Raw genomic sequence first — 22,192 nt, 5'->3', positions numbered from 1 at the left:
GTTTAAAAATGTGTTCCTGTGCAGAACATTTCAGATTCATTTATGCAGAATTATGTAACACTTGGAAAAAATCTCCCTTAAATTCCCATGTATTATAGGGACACAAAATTCTACAAATTATATTTGTGAATATCCAGTTCCCTCTATCATCACAAATTCTCAAAGTATACTAAATGTGGAAAGTGTGTCATTATAATACACTCACTCTCTCTTTCACTGCAATGATTGGCCATAGGCCAGTTACCCATTGATTCATTGGTACTAGCCCTGCATTGGATATATCAGATAAGATCACACATTACTTATCTAAACACTTCTGCAGCCTGGCCGGTCACTTTAAAGAGCCCATTGAAATCTTAACCCATTACTCTAAAAAATATATAAGGATTTTCTGGAAAACTTTCTCAAAAGAAATCACTTGTATCACAGACCCCCCAACTCAGCCCCTAAAATACATTAGACAAATCGACAGTCAGAGGACATATTTATGGACTCATCTTTCACCTCCTCCAAATTCTAGACAATCTTCCTTTTCACTTAAAAATGGGAAATGTGACAAATGTAAGCCCTTACCAACTTCCCACTTCAGAAGGCTGTTGTCTTCCCTCTCCATTTTTCCAATGACATACCAGATACACGCCATCCAGTGTGCAAGGAGCGCAAACATGGACATGAGCAGAGTCAGGACGATTGTGCTATGCTGGGAATAACGGTCCAACTTCTGCAGGAGACGCAAAAGACGCAGCAGCCGGACGGTCTTCAGGAGATGCACAAGAGACACCTGTGGGAGGAGACAGAGCAGCACAACTTGGCACACGGCTCATTCCATGCTACGACAGTTACTTTAACTTACAGCCATTCTGGAAAGTTCTTGAAATTAAATATAATCATGAGTCCAACGCTATGGTCATTTTTATGACCATACCAATGCCCCTTCTCAACATATTATATCAAGAGGTGATAGAATAAAAGATGATAAGACAATTTAATTTCGAATTAATACTTATTTTCCTTAAGATTTATCTTTTTTCCTCTACTGATTTGATTGAATATAATTTTGTATATTCTGATACACAACTGAAGCACATTAGGGTTTCAGGATTGAACATCAGGGTGTCTCCACCTCTTACATACGTTTTCTTTCAATTCCACATTCCTTCCTCCATGTGAGGGTGGCTTTATAACAATAATTTGTACCCACTGAAGTAAAACTGTGTGGAGTGGTAACAAAGGTAACAGTTTTTGAAACAAACAGTGATTAGATCTATCAAACTTGTGTAAGATCTACTCACAAATACCAGTAGCGCCTCCTGTCTCACGTGCTGTGCTTTCTTCTCTGTAACATCATCGATAGAGAAAACACATGTCTGAAGCTTATACATCCTGAGCCCTCTCTCAAACAGACATGCTTAGGGAACCAAAATTAAAATGGAACAAAATTTTTGAAAACTCTCCTAGGTCCTGTCTTCGTATGCACTAAAACAATACACTTATAGCTAAGGGATTATTTTCCTGACTTCAGGACCCATCTGAAAAATGTGCACCATTGGTGACCACCAGAATGGTTGATGTCGTTGTTAACAACATATGTGGTGTACTAATGCATACTCTTTCACACCTCAAAGAGCCTCAGTGAGCTTTCTAAAATAGAAAAGGCAAATAAAGTATTAGCTCATATGCAAATAGAGTTTGACAAATTACTTGACCTTTTTTTAATTTGGGGTGTGTGTTTATGGAAGGAACCATAAATAAAGGGGAAGAAAGTGGTTTGTATGACTACACCTCAACAGACATAATCATAAACAAGGTCAGCATCTTCTGGAAATTTGCCTTTATAATTAGTCCTGGAGTCAGCTGTTGACTTCTAGTTCCTTCCTCCACTATTGATCTCCCCTTATGTCTAAGAAAATCATACCTAGAGTAGTGCCTGACACATAGTAAGTGCTCAATAAATATACGTTAAATGAATGAATGGGTAATAAATTGAGATACAAAACACTCTACAGTCAATATAATAATAGAAATTCAATAAGAGTGCTTTCAGTTGTAATCTTGTGAATTATTCTGTACTGAAATATAATAAAATCGTAAGGTCATTTGAAGCACTTGCCAGCTAGCTGTGCTTTTATTTCTTTTTCTCATTCTTCTGTGTCAAGTTTTATTTCTTCTCCTTCACAACCAAGTGCTCATCTGTCATTTTCCAGCTCATTGTAAACCAGACGATTACATGCCAGTACTTTGCAATATCTACTCTGTAGCTTAGAGGAATTACCAGGGGTGGAGTTTATTTTATACGTAGAAGAATCCGATAGATAGATGACAGTTTTGTAATTGAAATGAAACCTCAAACAGAAATCCCAGATGGAGAAAGCCATCTGCTGTGGACTGAATTTTGTTCCTCCAAATCTCACGTGTTGAAGCCCTATCCCTCAGTGTGATGGTAACTGGTGATGGAGCCTTTGGGAAGTGATTTGGTTTAAATGAGGTCATGAGGGTGGGGTCCTCAAGATGGGATTAGTACCCTTATAAGAAGAGCCCAGAGAATGCTCTCTCTCCCCATCTTTTCTTCCTCTCTCCCTGGCCCCCTCTCTCCTTAATCCAATGTCTCTCTCTCCCCTTACCATGTGAGAACACAGCAAGAAGACAGCTATCTACAAGCCAGAAAGAGAGCCCTCATTAAGAACCAAATTGGCTGGAACCTTGATCTTAGACTTTCCAGCCTTCAGAACTGAAAAATAAATTTCTATTGTTTAAGCCACCCAGTCAATGATATTTTGTTATAGCAGTCTGAGCAGACTAAGACACCATTGAACATAGAATATTGATATGGGCAATCTCTCCATTTTCTCTCACCAGAAAGCAGGAGTTTGAGGGAAGAATGGGGGGCTGTCCTTACATAAGAACAATAGTCATTTGGAAAGATAAGGGACACAAAACTTGGTGTCCAGGATGAGGCAGCCGTAGTGATTTTGCTGACACTTTTGAAATAAATTATACTTATTCCCATCTGAGTCAACAGCTTCTTGCTATAAAATGTGAGTTTGGGCTCTTAATGAATGAAAGAAAAAAGAAGCATATTTGATTTAGATGGAAATATACAATCTGAAAAAGGGAAAGTATTCTTTCTACTCTTGGGATGCTGTTCTGAATTTTTCACTGATAAAAATTAGAAGCAGCTTATAGGTAGGTGCAAGACAGTGATGTACTCATCAGAACCCCTTATCAAATGGCAGTTTCCCCTATTACCAGCTGGACATGATCACTCCCTGGCTATCCACTAGGGGGGAGAAAGAGAGAAAGAGAGAGAAGTTGATTAACATGTACTGAGGTCTTTCTGGGTGTTTGACACTTAGCAAGGTATTTTATAGAAATGTTGCCTTTTTAGGCTGCTGAGAAACCCTGTAGCGATTTTCATGCTCATTTTGCCAATTTTGATGTTAACTTCCCCAAGGAAGTCACTCAGACGGTAAGTGATAAGACTGGGATTTATACTTTTGCCTTTTTCACTCTATCATATTTTCTGTCTCATTCACAACTTTGTCTCTCAGAGTGCCTTTCATAGTGACTTACACATAGTAAATTTTATTAAAGAAATGTGTGAGCTGTGTTTAAAACATTTATCATCAGCAATTATGGGCAACGTCAAAATTAGAGCATCCAATACGTTTTTGATGGTTGTAATGCATTTTTGAATGTCATCTACAGAGATGCACTAACTGGATGTATTTTATTTATTTATTTATTTTTAAAAAAGATTTTATTTATTTATTTCACAGAGAGGGACATAGCGAGAGAGGGAACACAAGCAGGGGGAGCGAGAGAGGGAGAAGCAGGCTTCCTGCTGAGCAGGAAGCCCAATGTGGGGCTCGATACCAGGACCCTGGGTTCATGACCTGAGCCGAAGGCAGATGCTTAATGACTGAGCCACCCACGCGCCCCTAACTGGATGTATTTGAAATCTGGAAAGCCAACATCTGTGTTTGCTTATTTATCTGTTTCTTCCACCCGCCCTTTTTTTGGTAAGTCTGTGCAGTATAAAAACTTTTCCTCATAACCTATGTTTTCCTGGGGAGTAAATATAATACATTAAACAAGATTTTCTGTTCAAATAGAATATTTCATCTTGACTAATTTATTTGCGGACATAGAAAATTTATGCGCCAATTTGTTAATGATCATATGCTCACTCCTGTGAGAAGCAGAAAAATTATCACTGAGAAGAGAAATTCCTTTATTCCTTCCTCTTTTTCTTTCTAACACAGATGTTGATCTATAACTTGCATTCTTTATAAAATGTTCATAACAGATTTCACAAGACAGAATGAGGAAAGGGAGCAAGAACGCAGTAAAAGTGTGCAAGTATTTAAAATTCATCAAAATATGAGAATTAGACTTTTTCAAAAATCCTTTGTGTTAATTTTAGACAATGAGGATGTTAATGATATATACACATGTTATGTATCTTAAAATTGTATATATTTTATAAATAATTATATAACAGATATTTTAAATAATTCTATTTGTTCAGTGCCCAAAGAGAAATGGAACATAAAAAAATATTATTAGTATTTAGTAGCAAAGCAGTAAGTCAATTTAGAGCACAGTCTATTGAACACCATTTATTTAACAATTCTCCAGGAGAATGTGGAAAATTTTTCTTAGCATTTTGTGAATTATATATTTCTTTTGAAATTTTTTTTTGTTGCAGTCTTGCAAAAGCCTTGTTTTAAGTCATTATGCTTTCATTATAGTACACTTATCTAGTCAAATTCAATTTTAAAAAGCACTTTAAGAAGCTTGGATAACAATTCAATGTGGCACTGATTGAGATTATATACTAAATTTTTCCCCAGAGGTTTCCTTTCAGTTGACTTATAAACCTCTTAAAGATGTTGACACTCTCAACTTTCCATCTTAAAAAAAAATAGAAAGAAAAAGAAAAGAAAAATACCGTTATATAGGTAATTAACAAATGCACAAATCTGTACTAAATAGGCAGAATTACAGTTCAATCTTCATTCTGAAGTCAATAAGGACTGTATTTGAAAAACACTGATCACTTTAATATTGAAAACTGTGCTTTTAAATTCTTGATAGAGAATCTCAAGGGGCTGTTGACTGAGTAAGAAATATGTTTAATTTCAACTAATGTTTAATCAATTTTTGCCTATAATTGGTTCCTCTAGCAGCAAATTGCATTACTGACCCCAAAATGCTATTATACCTCCCTAAAAGTCTCTCTATGTATAAGGGAGCACTTAATGCTTTTAAGAACAATTGTTTAATAGTAAAATAGCTACTACCACAAGTGGACATATTTGCTTTGCATGAGGAGGCATAAGGTTTTATAAAGGTTTTCCATGAAGAAAGTGGAGAAGTTACAATCCTAGAGAAAATTTAAAAATCCAACAGAGCTCTCAAGCTCATGGTCACTGGTCATTTAGGTTTCTGCCCCACCCAACATTTTTACAAGAACTTCTAAGAAGTGGTTGAATTCTTTTATTTTAATTTCAGTATTTTTCTGTGTCTTGATTCGTCTTTTGTTTGTTTTGCCGGTGAATAATGAAATACTCAAGGGGTAGAGAGTAAAAGTCATAAAACTGGAAGAAATCTTAAACTCTCAGCTGAACTTCGGAGGCAAATATCTGCTTAAGTAACACAAAGTAATGCTTGTATTCCCGCAGATGGTTTCCTAACCAAAGGATTTGTTCTGAGTCAGTATTGATGATAAACTCAGGCTTTTGGTATATCCCGGTCTAGGTATTTAAATAACTCAAACAGGTAATGCAAATTTCAAAAAGAACTAACTTCCTCAAGTGGACAATCTGTGGCCTCCGTACCATTGGCCACTTTGGTGTCTTTATTCAGGAGGGCACAAAGTCCTGGATGCATAAATTGTCACAAACACTTAAAACCTGAACATGTGGAAAATAAACACAGGGTTAAAAATAACCTTCAAGGTCATGTGGAAGAGTCCTCTTTACTCACCACTGTGACGTTGAAAGCATACAGGAGATCAAAAGGCAGGGCGGCGATTAAATCAATGATGAACCAGGTTGTGACGTAGTGGATGCAAATTGATCTTGCTTCAAAGATAACTTGGCCAGACTTGCTAACATAGGTTGTTCGGAAATTTAAAATAATATCTGCTTGAGAAAAAAAGATAAGAGAAAGAGAAGGAAGAAACAGAGAGAAGAAAAGGAGGAAAGACAAGGAGAAAAGGAAGGATGGAGGTAAGCAGGCATGCAGGCAGGGAGGAAGGGGGAGGAAGAAAATTGCATAAAATTAAAAAAAATCAGACAAACGGTAACCTCTTAATGTATTTCAGACTGATAATACCTGAAATACTCTTCTTGACAGATCCAGCTCAATTCAACAAACAGGTATTGAAGAAGGGTGAAGAAAATAATATTCTCTGAGCACTTAATACATTCCAGACATTGGGACACATGTTAGCATAATTAAAACGAGTAAAAATAGCAATAACAACAATAGTCATCAGTTACTAAATGCTCACTGCGTACTAGGCATTGTCCTAAGAACTTAGCATAGGTTATTTCACTTAATCCTCAGAACATGGTCTTAAGTAGACAGTATTACCTCCATGTTAAAGAGGCAAAAACTAAGTCTTAATGAGGAAAAGTAACACATCCACGATCATAATGTCAACAGTGGCAAAGATGATTTTGAGCACAGATATAATTTCTACTCTGTATTCTTTTTTAAATAAAATTCTACTTTATTTCATGAGCTAAGTTTTATTAATCTCTGCGGGCACAGAACTCCTCTCTGCCCTAAAGGCACTTATATTAACAAAATACCAGAAGATTCTTGTTTGGATTTCTAGGTTAAGTTTCCCCATTCCATTTTCACGGATGATGTAATCATTTCCCTACATCATTCTTTTGTTATATTTTTATTTTATATTTTATTATTTATTGAGCTTTTTACAAAATATGAGGCCCTCCTGAGCGCTGGTCAAATGACAGCCAGAACCACAAAGATCATCTTAGGCTCACTCCTGCTCTCTATGAATAAACATCTCGGAGTCTGTTATACTAGTCCCTGGGTTAAATATTATTAAAGCACTGGAAAAGATTACCTTTTCCTTAGTTAGTTTTAAAGTTGAGCACAACCAGGCCATAGGGAATTTCGGGATTGCTTCATACATGTCAGGGGGATAATGGATGAGTATTTTATGGACTGGTGAATTCAATAGAACATACTTCTCCATGGAACTTTGGTCTTGGAAGTGAATGTGGGAAGTAAATACACCAGTCAAAGAGAATAGGAATTGAGGGAGTTATGAAGCAAATGCAAAGCTCTGAGTTACGCGGTTATTGAATGAATTGGAATACTCTTTACAGTTAATTTAAACCTTTGAAAATTAGCAGAATAGGGTTGTGTGAGGATAAAAATTTGGTATCATGATCACGATGATGATGGCAGTGATAGGACCTACAGTAATGTGCACTTGGCATGTCATTTTTACTTTTCACTTCATGTCCACACTTGTGGCACACAGAATTCACTCTCATATGATCTCCTCCCCTTAAGTGGGGCTGGAACCTGTGAGCATGATCAGATATCATGCCATGATCATGTTGTAGGATATGGCTAACGGGAGAGTCACCTAGGTGGCCTGACTTGATCAGGTAAGCCCTGTCCAAGCAAGTTTTCTTCAGCTGGTGGTAAGGGATTGGAAGCCAGTGAGACACATTCTTCCTTGCCCGGAAGAAAGCAACGGCCACAATGGGGAAAGGATCACATGGCAGGGAAGGGCGGGCAGTCTCCAGTTGCTGAGAGTGGCCCCTTGCTGACATCTATCATGAAATGGGGACTTCCATCCTGAGGAAATGCATTCTTCCAACAGCCACATGAGTTTGCAAGTGGATCTTAGGCTCCAGAAAGAAACACACTTTAGTTGGCACCTGGATTTCAGCCTTATGAGGCTCTGAGCAGAGCATCCAGCTAGGCCAGACCTATCCGACCTATAGAAACTGAGATAATAGTTGTTTTAAGTTGCCAAGTTTGTGGCAATTGGCTCTGCAGCACTAGAAAAATGAATACAACGTAGGAACTATGACAAGACAGATTACTATTACATTATTATAGATAACACACATGCAGTTAGCATGAGCCCGGTACTCTTCTGGGCCCTGTATAATCATCATCTCATGGACTCCTTACAACAATGCTAAGAGGTAGACAGTTTTATTATGCTCTTTTACAGATGAGGAAACTGAGGTGCAAAGGAACTGAAGTGACTTGTCCAGGGTCACACAAATGATGAAACTGAAGCATAGGATTCAACTCCTCAGCTAGTTAGTCAAAGAGCAAGACCCAAATCCAAGTCTCCTAATTTCCAATTCAGCACTTTGGCTTTTGGTACCTTCACAGAGGCCAGTCACCTCCCAAGTCTGGAAGCAAGTTCTAGATGACTTAAAAAGAAAACAATAAACTTTTCTAGTCTACTGTGAATGATCCAACTTTTTAAAATGGCATTATTAATAGTCACATTTTTGTCAAAAAAATAAATATTGAAATAGTTCTATTGCTAATATTGAGAATCTGAAACGAAGAAGCAGTGGCTAAACCATTCACAAAAGATGAAAACAATCCCAAGGTGATTTTTGCTGCAAAGTAAAAGTGTTATCACGGCCAAGTTGCAAAGCATCATGGCCACCAAGAAGGAACAGAACACAGTGGAATGCCATCAGGCCGTTATGGTAGCATGTGAACTTCCCATTCTTTCTCTTAACTTTCTGGGTTCATGTATTTCCTTATCAGGAAGCCAATTTAATGGGTCAGGCCACCAGCTGTTGAAATAAAGCAGGGATTTCAACTTCCTGCTTTCCAAAAGAAAACTCAGATTAGGCATTTAGGTTTTCTTTCTTTTTTTTTTTTTTTAAGATTTTATTCATTTATTTGACTGAGACAGAGACAGCGAGAGCAGGAACACAAGCAGCGGGGAGTGGGAGAGGGAGAAGTAGGCCTCCCGCAGAGCAGGGAGCCTGACGCAGGGCTCGATACCAGGACCCTGGGATCACGACCTAAGCCGAAGGCAGACGCTTAACAACTGAGCCATCCAGGTGCCACTAGGCATTTAGGTTTTCATCTTATGAGTGAGAAATCCAGAGTTGTTTACCAAACCCTTCCGGTGATCTGTGGTTTCCATAACACAGGCAAATTCATTATAAGATTGGAGGGACAGAATCCAATTCCTTAAGTCTGCAAGTTCATTATAAGATTGGAGGGACAGAATCACTAAATTCTCCTGAAACCAACATTACACAATATGTTAACTAACTAGAATTTAAATAAAGATTTGAAAAAAAAAAAGGAAAAGAAAAAGATTGGAGGGACAAATTCCTTGCATATTTACTAACTGATCACCCGTTCTAGAAATTTCACAGAAAATCCCCTGCCACCATCCACATTCCTGGGGCACTCCCATGAATGGAGGAATGAATAAAATGACTGGCCTTTGGTTGATTGATGCAGCAAACATTTTTAAAGCTGTGTAGTAAATTATGTGTTTGACTAAAAAATAAAAGAGGTGCAAACTTCTGAATAGAAAAGACATTTTCTTGGATGAGTCATTACAGAATATCAGTTTAGAAAGCTTTTAAAAAATAATTTGTTACTCATTTGAGTTAATTGGGTGAACAGAAGATATGCTAATTTCAGGTTTTAAAAAGAAGTAATTACAAGACTTTTATACACAAATAGTGATAATAGTTAAAGAATATAAAAGTGATTATTTTTAAATCTATGGATACAAATCTATTTTTGAAATACATGAATACATTAGGCTTATTTTCAGGGAGAAAAAAACTACATATATATCATATTCTAAGATTTCCAGGATAATGGTCTTATTGTTGTGCAAAACTGTAGGTTTATTCCATGGTTAGTATTATTTTTGGAAAGCTCATTTCTAAGAAACCTACTTTTGTCATATGCATAAAAATAGACATAATCCTGGTGTATAGTGATTTACAAAAACTTTCTCACATTCATGAGTTTGTGTAACAATACCAACTCTCTCAGGTGTACTATTTTATGACTCAGGAGATTTAAGAACCTTGTTTAAAGCCATGGAGAGAGTAAGCAACAGAGGACAGGGCATCTATTGACACTTGATCCCATTTTCTTTCCATTATCTTCAAGATTACCACACTTCCCAATATATTTTAGAGGGAATAACAATAGGTCGGTGCAGTGAAATGCATTTCTGATCATAGCCCTTGGGTCAGACACGGCATCAGCACCACCCAGGTAAAAGAATGTCACAGAAGTGACATAGGAGTCACAGAATTGAATGTAAGGTAATGAACTGTCTTTGATTCTGTCTAGGCACAACAGGGAACACTCTGTTTTCTCTCCACTGATCAGAATGTGGTATCTGTGTTTGAGGACCAAGGGAACACGATGCTTATAAACATCCGCTTAAATGGGAGGGCAGAGATGGTTATGCAAGTTCTCTAAGAATGAGGGAAGCATAGAATAAAATAAGATTCTCATGAGGAAGAAAAGAGCCTTCCTTCCAGAGCTGGTGTCCCTTCTAAGAGAATCACAGCAGCAAAGTGGAGCTTGGCAAACGTTGGCTACAGCTGCTCCTCCCCCCTGTGCCTGTCTCACTTCCTCTAAAGGCTGTGTATCTTTGGCAATTAAATCAGTGACTCATTCAAAAGTTACAGGAAGAATGTGGTCTCCTCCAGGCAGTCCACAATCTACCTGAAAGGCAACAGTATGGTTTCTATTTTGAGAAATCCGGAAAGCATAAGTATAATGTTTCTTGACATATGTTGGAAAATACATAAAAGCATACTACCATGAAAGACTATGGACTCTGAGAAACAAACTGAAGGTTCTAGAGGGGAGGGGGTGGGGGGATGGGTTAGCCTGGTGATGGGTATTTTTTTTTTTTTAAGATTTTATTTATTTATTTGCGAGAGAGAGAATGAGAGACAGAGAGCACGAGAGGGAGGAGGGTCAGAGGGAGAAGCAGACTCCCTGCTGAGCAGGGAGCCTGATGCGGGACTCGATCCTGGGACTCCAGGATCATGACCTGAGCCGAAGGCAGTCGCTTAACCGACTGAGCCACCCAGGCGCCCTGGTGATGGGTATTAAAGAGGGCACATACTGCATGGAACACTGGGTGTTATACGCAAACAATGAATCATGGAACACTACATCAAAAACTAATGATGTAATGTATGGTGATTAACATATAATAAAATTTAAAATATAAGAAAAAAGAAAGCATACTTATTATTATCCAAATTTCTTTGTGTAATCTTTCTCATTAATTCTGTTTATCATCAACATGCACAATTGTCCATAAATACACACACACACACACACACAGTTCGAACCAGGAAAAGTATTCTAAAAACCATAACAAATTAATTTATAAGAATTTACTGCCTCAAAACCTTGCTGTCTCATGTGCTTGTATGTACATACATAATCCCTTGTAACACATGGTGCTGGTATCATGTGTAATGAGTAAATAAGCAGGGCAATAGAGAATCATCATATCTACTCTATGTGGTTTATAGAATTTCCAAAAAATTGGTCATAACATATACTACCAAAATGAGGCGAAATATAATTAAATTCTCTGACGATTCAGATAGCACTTAATTATTTTCAGGATAATCAATTTGCCTTGTTGTATTTCAGTTTTACATAAGCATGATTCAAATAAAGACAAATAATAGAGAGCTAACTGTGTACATGTTCTGTTTTCATATTGTTAAGACCTCCAAAAATAAGTATTTCATTTCACTCCCACACTAAACAGCTATGTATGTGGACTAAAAGGCAGGATGGTTAAATCCATTTTTTTTTTCTAGTTTGATTTCTTTGAGAACTATATAATTAGAAAGTAAAAGAAAAAAAGGGTGAATTTGATATGGCACAAATTAATAGATTTTTTTTCTTTATTAGTATGTAAGCCAGTTGGGAAATAATTTAAAAATCATATTGGCTTACTTGTTAAGAAGTAAATTAAAATATAATGATGTTCATGCGAGCATATGCATCACATACAAATAATTAATATCTTCATTTAGCCATTTCTTTAAAAATTAATCAATGTAGTACAGCGTGGGTGGAAGGATATTTAACTAAACCAGCTGCCGACTCATATTCTAAAGATACCAAGTCTTTTTTCATTGCTGATGAGGCACTCTGAACACAGTATGATGTCACAGCAAATTGAGCTAAAGGTGTGGGAAATTGAATAACTGAGAGCTAATTAATGAAGAAGTTTGAGGGACTAACAATCCTAAGAATGTAATTGATTGTCCATGTTAGTGGATGAGATTTTCATACCACTCCATCCTTGCTCATCTTGTCAGCATTTGTTCCTCTTGCTTACTTTATTTTTTTTTATTTTTTAATTTTTTTATTATTATTTTTTTATTCTTATGTTAATCCCCATACATTACATCATTAGTTTTAGATGTAGTGTTCCATGATTCGTTGTTTGTGCATAACACCCAGTGCTCCATGCAGAATGTGCCCTCCTCAATACCCACCACCAGGCTAACCCATCCTCCCACCCCCCTCCCCTCTAGAACCCTCAGTTTGTTTTTCAGAGTCCATCGTCTCTCATGGTTTGTCTACCCCTCCGATTTCCCCCGCTTCATTCTTTCCCTCCCGCTACCTTCTTCTTCTTCTTCTTTTTTTTTTTCTTAACATATATTGCATTATTTGTTTCAGAGGCTTGCTTACTTTAAATGAGAGCTCTATGATAAAGAAAAGGCAGCAGACTCTGAGAAATAGCATTTAAGAGCAATCGCCTGAAGAAGGCGGCAAGCAGGTGCATCAAGGGGTGATTGATGCTGGTATTGACTTCTGGTTTGTACCAGTGTGGCCTGTGTTATCATGGTGGACCCGTACATTGGTTTTGACCTTCGATATCAACATCACATGGACCTACGTAGTAGGGAAGGGACCTAAAAGTCACTATAACTTGAAGTAAACTTTTGCCAACTTAAATCTCCACCCGTTTTTTATACAGACTACTCCCATTCTTTATTGAAAGGGCTAAAGTATAGCTATCTCTTTCAGCTTTGCAACATCCTTAAGCACTATAAAAATAACCCTACTGATGACCTGTTGTGCTCTTTGCCCCATGCAGGGCCCTTGGCACTTAAAGATGGACAAAAGGTGCAAAAAATGATGCCTTGTCTCATAGCCACAGACTCTGATTTTATTATCTGGTATCATTCCACCGTTTGGTGCATAAGTAAGCCCCATCTGTGAATATGCTGCCAGGTCAAGAGAGATAGCACATACTCCCAATGTATCTCTATTAAACCCCCCACTTACTGTCTATAAACTATTTTATTATATTGATTTTGTACATTGTTTTCATTTTATTGTATAAGTTAACATGTAAAAAGACTTCTGCATAACATGCACATTGATATGTGTAAAAACTACCAATTTGGGGTCCCTATAAATTATTCAACTTTGTTTCAGTGATACATAGCTCTAAATTAGATATTTAACTTTAGAATTACCAGATCATTTTTAATAATAATTTGATGATTAAACATAAACCTACTTTAAGACGATGATTCATGCATATGCCACTTAATTATAGAAATCCCTTTGGCATGCTTATTCTGTCTATAGTTATACTGAACAGGTGGTAAACTTTCCAAATTTAAGTACAATAGAAAATATAAGGACTGTCATATCTATAAATATCCAGTCATGAAATTTTTTAAAAACCCTAAACGCTGAAGTCTACTAATTTCATATGAAGTACATATTGCTTATTCAAGTAATAAAACTTAGAATTGATGAAAACTGAGATAGATTAAAAAATGTATTGATACAATTAATGTTTGCCCCAAAGTGAAATCCAACATATATATCCTCATTAGAGAGAAAAATTTTAGATTAAATAATAAGGTCTTTTATGGTTATTACACTTTAATTAGGACTTTCATGATCATTTTCATATTTGAGGAAAATAGTGCCCTTAGTATTTATGGCAGTCTTTAGTGCTGCTTACCAAGAATTCCTGGCTCTCTACCTCCTGGTATGATTATATTTTATGATTCTATTTCCCCACCACCTGAAGAGATTGTGTGTCTCACTTAGGCTAAAATTACAAGAGCAGAAGTAGCCTGAAACACTCTGGGCAAAATTTTGAGAGCTAGTGTGCAATTCCTCACATTTTCTTCTCCCTGCCTTGATGATCATGGGAACATGTGGCAAGATGGAGTCTCTGTCAGCCTAGGTTTCTGACTGACTACAGTGGACAGAACTCACAGCTGACCCACAATGGACACATGACAGATGGCTGTTAGCCATCTGGATGTCTTCTTTGGAAGTGTCTATTAATGTCTTCTGCCCATTTCTTAACTGGATTATTTGTTTTTGGGGTGTTGCATTCGGTAAGTTCTTTATACATTTTGGATACTAACCCTTTATCAGATATGTCATTCCCAATATGTCATATCCCATTCCTTAGGCTGCTTTTTAGCTTTGTTGATTGTTTCCTTTGCTGTGCAGAAGCTTTATATCTTGATGAAGTCCCAATAGTTCATTTTTCCTTTGGTTTCCCTTGCCTCTGGAGATGTATCTAAGAAGGTGCTATGGCTGATGTCCAAGAGATTGCTGCCTGTGTTCTCCTCTAGGATTTTGATGGTTTCCTGTCTCACATTGAGGTCTTTCAACCATTTGGAGTCTATTTTTGTGTGTGGTATAAAGAAATGGTCCAGTTTCATTCTTCTGCATGTGGCTGTCCAATTTTCCCAACACCATTTGTTGAAGAGACTGTCTTTTTTCCATTGGACATTCTTTCCTGCTTTGTCAAGGATTAGTTGACCATAGATTTGAGGGTCCATTTCTGGGCTCCCTATTCTGTTCCATTGATCTCTGTGTCTGCTTTTGCGCCAGTACCATACTGTCTTGATAACTACAGCTTTGTAATATAGCTTGAAATCCAGATTCGTGATGCCTGTCTCTTTGCTTTTTCAGGGTTGCTTTGGCTGCTCAGGGTCTTTTGTGGTGCCATACAAATTTTAGGATAGTTTGTTCTAGCTCTGTGAAAAATGCTGGTGGTATTTTAATAGGGATTTCATGAAATGTGTAAATTGCTTTGGTTAGTACAGACATTTTAACAACTTTTCTTCTTCCAATCCATGAACATGGAAATGTTTTTCCATTTCTTAGTGTCCTCTTAAATTTCTTTCATAAGCGTTCTATAGTTTTCAGAGTACAGATCTTTTACCTCTTTGGTTAGGTTTTTTCCCTAGGTATCTTATGGTTTTTGTTGCAATTGTAAATGGGATTGATTCCTTGATTTGTTTTTCTGCTACTTCATTATTGGTGTATAGAAATGCAACAGATTTCTGTACATTGATTTTATATCCTGAGACTTTGCTGAATTTACGTATTAGTTTGAGCAATTTTTTCGTGGAGTCTTTTGGGTTTTCTGCATAGAGTATCATGTTATCTGCAAATAGTGAAAGTTTGACTTCTTCCTTTGATGACTTGGATACCTTTTATTTCTTTTTTGTTGTCTGATTGCTGAGGCATAGGCTTCTGGTATTATGTTAAATAGTAATGGTGAAAGTGGACATCCCTATCTTGTACCTGACCACAGAGGAAAAGCTCTCAGTTTTTCCCCATTGAGAATGATATTAGCCGTGGGTCTTTCATATATGGCCTTTATGATGTTGAGGTATACTTTTTATTAAAAATTGATGATGTATTTTTTCAAGTGTTTTTTTCTGTATCTATTGAGAGGATCATATGGTTCTTATCTTTTCTTTTGTTAATATGGTGTATCATGTTGATTGATTTGCAAATATTGAACCACCCCTGCAGCCCAGAAATAAATCCCACTTAATCATAGTGAGTAATTCTTTAATGTACTGTTGGATTTGATTTGTTAGGATCTTGCTGAGAATATTTGCACCCATGTTCTCAGGGATATTGGCCTGTGATTCTTTTTAGTGGGTTCTTTGTCTGGTTTTGGAATCAAGGTAATGCTGGCCTCATAGAAGGAGTTTGGAAGTTTTTTTTCCATTTCTATTTTTGGAAAAATCTGAGAAGGATATGTATTAACTCTTCCTTTAATATCTGGTAGAATTCCCCTTGTTTGTTGGGAGATTTTTGATTACTGATTCAATTTCTTTGCTGGTTATGGGTCTCTTCAAATTTTCTGTTTCTTTTTATTTCAGTTTTGGTAGTTAGTATGTTTCTAAGAATTTGTCCATTTCTTCCAGATTGCCCAGTTTGTTGGCATATAATTTTTCATGATATTCCCTTATGAGTATTTGTATTTCTGGGGTGTTGGTGTGTTCTCTCCTCTTTCATTTGTGATTTTATTTATTTGGAACTTTCTTTTTCTTTTTGAGAAGTTTGGCTAGGAGTTTATCAATTTTATAAATTATTTCAAAGAACCAGCTCCTGGGTTCATTGATCTGTTCTACCGACTTTGTTTGTTTGTTTGTTTCTATATCATTTATTTTTCTCTAGTCTATATTATTTCCCTTTTTCTACTGGCTATAGGCTTTATTTGCTATTCCTTTTCTAGCTCCTTTAGGCATAAGGTTAGGTTGTATATTTGAGACTTTTCTTGCCTCTTGAGGTAGGCCTGTTTTGCAATATACTTCCTTCTTAGGACTGCCTTTGCTGCATCCCAAAAGTTTTGGACTGTCATGTTTTCATTTTCATTTGCTTCAATGTACTTTTTTATTTCTTCTTTAATTTCCTGGTTAACCCATTTATTCTTTAGTAGGATGTTCTTTAATCTTAATGTATTTGTGGTCTTTCTGATTTTTTTCTCGTAGTTGACTTCAAGTTTCATAGTGTTGTGGTTGGAAAATATACATGGTATGATCTCAATCTTTTTGTACTTGGGGAGGGCTGATTTGTGACCCAGTATGTGATCTATTCTGGAGAATGTTTCATGTGCACTTGAAAAGAATGTGTATTCTGCTGCTTTAGGATGAAATGTTCTGAATGTATCTGTTAATTAATCTGGCCAGTGTGTCATTCAAAGCCATTGTTTCCTTGTTGATTTTCTGCTTCAATGATCTGTCCATTGCCATAAGTGGGGTGTTAAAGTCCCCTACTATTATTGTAGTATTATTATTAATGAGTTTCTTTATGTTTGTTATTAACTGATTTATATATTTGTGTACTCCCAAGTTGGGGGCATAAATATTTACAATTGTTAGATCTTCTGGATGGATAGACCCCTTAATTATAATACAATGTCCTTCATCTCTTCTTTCAGTCTCTGTTTTAAAATCTAGTTTGTCTGATATAAGGATTGCCACCTCGGCTTTCTTTCGATGTTGATTAGCATAATAGATGGTTCTCCATCCCCTCACTTTCAATTTGCAGGTGTCTTTAGGTCTAAAATGAGTCTCTTGTAGGCAGCATATAGATGGGTCTTATTTTTTAATCCATTCTGATACCCTATGTCTTTTGTTTGGAGCATTTAGTCCATTTACATTCAGAGTGATTATTGAAAGGCATGAATTCAGTGCCATTGCGTTACCTATAAAGTTGGAGTTTCTGGTGGTGTTCTCTGTTCCTTTCTAGTGTTTGCTGCATTTGGTCTTTCCCCCTGCCACTGAAAGAGTCCCCCTTAATATTTCTTGCAGGGCTGGTTTAGTGGTCAGGAACTCCTTCAGTGTTTGTTTACCTGGGAAACTCTTCTCTCTCCTATTCTGAATGACAGCCTTGCCAGATAGAGTATTCTTGGCTGCATATTTTTCCCATTCAGTACAATGAATATATCCTGCCATCTCTTCTTGCCTGCCAAGTTTCTGTGGACAGATCTGCTGCAGACCTGATCTGTCTTCCCTTGTAGGTTAAAGACTTTTTTTCCATTGCTGCTTTTAGGAGTCTTTCCTTGTCTGTGTATTTTGTGAATTTGACTATGATGTGCCTTGGCAATGGTTGGCTTTTGTAGAATTTAATGGGAGTTCTCTATGATTCTTGGATTTTGATATCTGTGTTCTTCCCCAGATTAGGGAAATTTTCAGCTATAATTTGCTCAAATAAGCCTTCTGCCCCATTTTCTCCCTCTTCATCTTCTGGGATTCCTATGATATTAATGTTATTATGTTTTAATACATTGCTGAGTTCCCTAAGTCTATGTTCATAATCCATTACCTTTCATTCCCTCTTCTTTTCAGCTTCATTATTTTCCATAATTTTATTTCCATTGATTCATTCCTCTGCTTCATCCATCCTCATTGGCATCCTTTTGGGTTTGTATCTTGGTTATAGCATTCTTACTTTTGGCCTGACTAGATTTTAGTTCTCTTTTCTCTGGAGGAAGGGATTCTCTAGTGTCTTCTATGCTTTTTTCAAGCCCAGCTTGTATCCTTATAATTGTCTTAAATTCTAGTTTAGACATGTTACTTATATCCATATTGATTAAATCCTTGGCTGTTATTTCTGCTTCCTGTTCTTTCTTTAGGGGTAAATTCCTCCATCTTGTCATTTTTTCCAGAGCGGAAAAAAAAAAGAAAATCTAGTTCCTAGGTGTTTTTTGGTCTGTTTGTTAAAAGAAGCTAGATCCAAAAAATAAAAATAAAAACATATGTATTAAAATATATAGATAATATATATGTAAATAAAAATTAAAAAGGAATTAAAAAATAAAAATAAGAGTGCCTGGGTGGCTCAGATGGTTAATTGTTGGCCTTTGGCTCAGGTCATGATCCCAGGGTCCTGGGATCAAGTCCCATATCGGGCTCCCTACTCAGTGGGGAGCCTGCTTCTCCCACTCCCTCTGTGGCTCCCCCTGCTTATGCTCTTTCTCTCTGTCAAATAAATAAATAAAATCTTAAAAAAAAATATATATATAAGTAAAAAGGAAGCTAGATCTTGTTTCCCATAGAGCTGAAGCTTTGCAGCTCTCTATGACAGCAGACTTGGTGAGAGTGAGGAGTTTGTGCTGGTCTTCTGGGGGAGGGTCCTGTTGTGCTGATTCTCAGACAGACTTGCCCTAGTGGAGATATACTTACAGGGCACAGGGGGACAGGGCTTGGTGTAAGCAGTTCCAGTCTTCACTTGGCAGTGCTGTTTAGCTCACTGAAGTTGGTCCTTACTGACAGGCAGGGGGCAAAATAGTGTGGCCCCACTTTCTTGTTCCTGGAGCTGAGGGTTTGTGCCCACCACTCTTCAGAAAGCCCTTAAAGAGCAAACAATCACCCCTCTAGTAACCCCAGCTTCCATCAGATCCCTGCCTTCACCCTCTCTGTGTCCAAGCCTGAGCCTGCCAGGCAGCACCATACTCCTGTGTTTTATCTCAGGTGCACAGCTGGGTTTCAAAACTCCAAATTTTAGGGACTCCCACGATGTGCTAATCCTCTGGTGAGGGTGTTGTCTTGCTTTCGCTGTTTGCCAGCCCATCCCAGGAGAAGTGGATGCCCGACCAAACTGCAGTTCATAGTTTATGGCAAAGTGGAGCCAAATATCCAGCACCCAGGCTCACTGCCCTCAGCTGGTGTTCTTGCTCATTTGCCTGGGTACAGTGCAGAATGTTGGCACCACCCGTTCTTCTTGTGACCTAGGGGATCCTCAGACCATGTTGTCCACTCCTGGAACTCTGCTCTTCTTCCCCCACCTAGATCACCTTTAAACCAGGCATGACCCAGGTGGTGGTGGACTTTTAAACTTCAGATTTTGTGCTCCCTTGCTTACAATACCTTGTGGTAGTCCCTGTAAGCAAGGCTCCCTCCCCTCCACAGCACCTGCAGTTCTTACCTCCCCCAAATCAACTCTCTGCACATTCTAACCTTCTAGAAGGTGGTCGCTTTTCTACTTAAAGACTTGCAGTTTTGTTCTCTCAGTCCTCAGATTGATTTCTTGGGTATTCAGAATGATTTGATAATTATCAATCTGTGTTCCAGGGACAGGACAAGTTTAGGGTCCCCCCACCCCCCATCTTAACTCCTCTTCTAAAAAAAATGTTTTAATTCAAGAATTGCATATATACTGCAAAATGTACCAGTCTTAAGTGGACAGTGTGATGAATTTTCCCAAAGCTGACCATCTTTGTTATTACCAATGGATAGAGATATAACTAGGACCAGAATATCAGAAACTTCTTTTATGATCTTGTCCAGTCATTAACTCCCAAAAGATCCCTGTTGTCCTGATTACCATAGATTAATTTTGCTTAATTAATTAGGAACTTTATATAAATGGTTCATATAGTGTGTACTCTTGTGTATGGATTCTTTCATTAGACATTGCATGTGATTTCATCAATTTGGTATCACATTCACTTTTTTATTGTTGTATAATATTTCATTGTATGATTATACAGAAATTCACTTCTTAATTTTATTGTTGGTGAAAATTTGGGTTGTTTCCAATTTGGGCTATTACAGTTAGTGTTCTTAGAAATACACACATACACACACACACTATACCTTCCCTTGTATAGTTCTAGGTAGGCCTGTTGACTCTACGAGTAGAATTGTTGGGTCATAATTATATACGTTACTTAAGTAGATTCTGGCAAAGCATCTAACAGAGACTGTACTAATTTACATTCCTACACACAGTGTATGAAATTTCATGTTGTTCCATATCTTCCCACAATCCTTGGTTCTTAATTTATTTTAATTTTTTTCTACTCATTCTAGTGGTGGTGAAATTATTTTCATTTTCCTAATGATATCAAGCACATACTAATTGCATACTTGGATATCTGCTTTCATGAATGTCAGTTCAGGACTTTTGTTTAATATGTTTTCCTCCTTTTTCTTTTACTGATTTGTAAAAATTGTTATTATATATTCTGATTGTGAGTCGTGTTCTGTTTAAGTAATTTATGCCTATTGCCAAGATCATTAAAATATTCTACTATGATGTCTTCTAGGAGTTTTATTTTTTGACTTTAACATTTTATCTACAATCGTTTGCTGAGAGTGATTCTGTGTATGGTTTGATGCAAGAGTCAAGATTTGTATTTTCCCAGGTGGATATCCAATTGATCTAGCACCATTTTAGAAAACACTACCATTGTCCCCAAAGTATTTTAGTGGCACTTTTGCCATAAATCATGTGATCATATATGTGTAGATTTTTTCTGGTCTCTACATTTTGTTTCAACGGCCTATGTGTCAGATACCAGCTTTTCCAGTACAGTCAGAAATGGATAAGCTTAAACTCTATCAAAGGATTCTCAAATGCACTTAAAATATGACTAACATATTTGACTTTTAATGCAAAAGTTGATTAGTCACAAATCTGAAGTGTTATATTTAAAAAAAAACCTAAATGGAAAAAATATTCAGCATGTGAAATATTGGAACCATGTTTAAGAGAAAAATAGATTCTCACTTTAGCACATTATGATTTCATAGCTATTTTTATGATTGTGATCAGTAGAAATTGCTCATGTATTTGTGTTATGCCATAATTGCATTTCTACTTGTGGTTTCTATAATTTAGTCTACTTTTAGTCTTTGTGAACCGTAAAATCATAAAAAGATCAATAATGTCAAGCTGCACCTATCTGATTTCAGTAAGATACAAGTAGGATCAAGCAATAATGACAAAGTTGGGGCACAGAGTGGTTCTTTGCTCTAGTTGCATGATAATCCAGGTCACTGAAATCAAAAAGAAAGTTGGGGAAGTAAGACAGTATCTGGGTTTCATTAATTCTCTCTTAGGGTTGTCTGAGTAGAGAGAGAAGCCCAATGACAAGTCAATATCACCAGGAATTTAAGAGCCAAGAACTCATCATGGTAGCTGGATCACCAAAACCAAGAAGGGAAATCACAAAGCAAGCAGAAATAGAATCCAAATAATCACATATAGAACTCAACAAGACAAGGCAGTACTAGAGTGGGACAGGAGGAATTCCAGAGCCAGTTAATACCAAGATGCACTTACAGTCAGAGTGAGAGTAGAAGATGAGCTTTAGGATAAATCTATCCTTTGGAAATGTAGAATATCAAAGGGTTACCAATTAGAGCTATAGCCTTAAAAGAAACAGTTTCTAGTTATTTTTATTTCTTTATATTTCACATTACAAGTTGTTGTTTTTTTTTTTAAGTTCTTACAAACTTTATCCTTCAAACTTATTTAGGATGTATCTGGAGGCTAGAGAAGAAACTGTTCCTGTATCTGTTTATACAAATAAAATATAATGTCTGGTGCTTCTGTATCTGTT

At 36.9% G+C, this 22,192-nt stretch overlaps 1 protein-coding gene across 1 annotated transcript in view; it reads right to left on the bottom strand.

The window, feature by feature from the left end:
- Window positions 1–22,192, bottom strand: part of KCNH8 (potassium voltage-gated channel subfamily H member 8) — a 353,747-nt gene that overhangs the window by 111,662 nt on the left and 219,893 nt on the right. Inside the window, exons 6-7 of the mRNA XM_021678799.1 lie at window positions 5,989–6,146; window positions 574–781 (exon numbers count right to left, since the gene is read on the bottom strand). Of these exons, the coding sequence (XP_021534474.1) occupies window positions 574–781; window positions 5,989–6,146 (366 nt within the window). The remainder of the gene's footprint in view (window positions 1–573; window positions 782–5,988; window positions 6,147–22,192) is intronic.

Source organism: Neomonachus schauinslandi, chromosome 1 (genome assembly GCF_002201575.2).
Source record: "Neomonachus schauinslandi chromosome 1, ASM220157v2, whole genome shotgun sequence".
In the NCBI taxonomy this organism is placed as follows: Eukaryota; Metazoa; Chordata; class Mammalia; order Carnivora; family Phocidae; genus Neomonachus; species Neomonachus schauinslandi.
The sequence above is the reverse complement of the archived record's forward strand: the minus strand, read 5'-3'. Positions and strand labels throughout refer to the sequence as shown.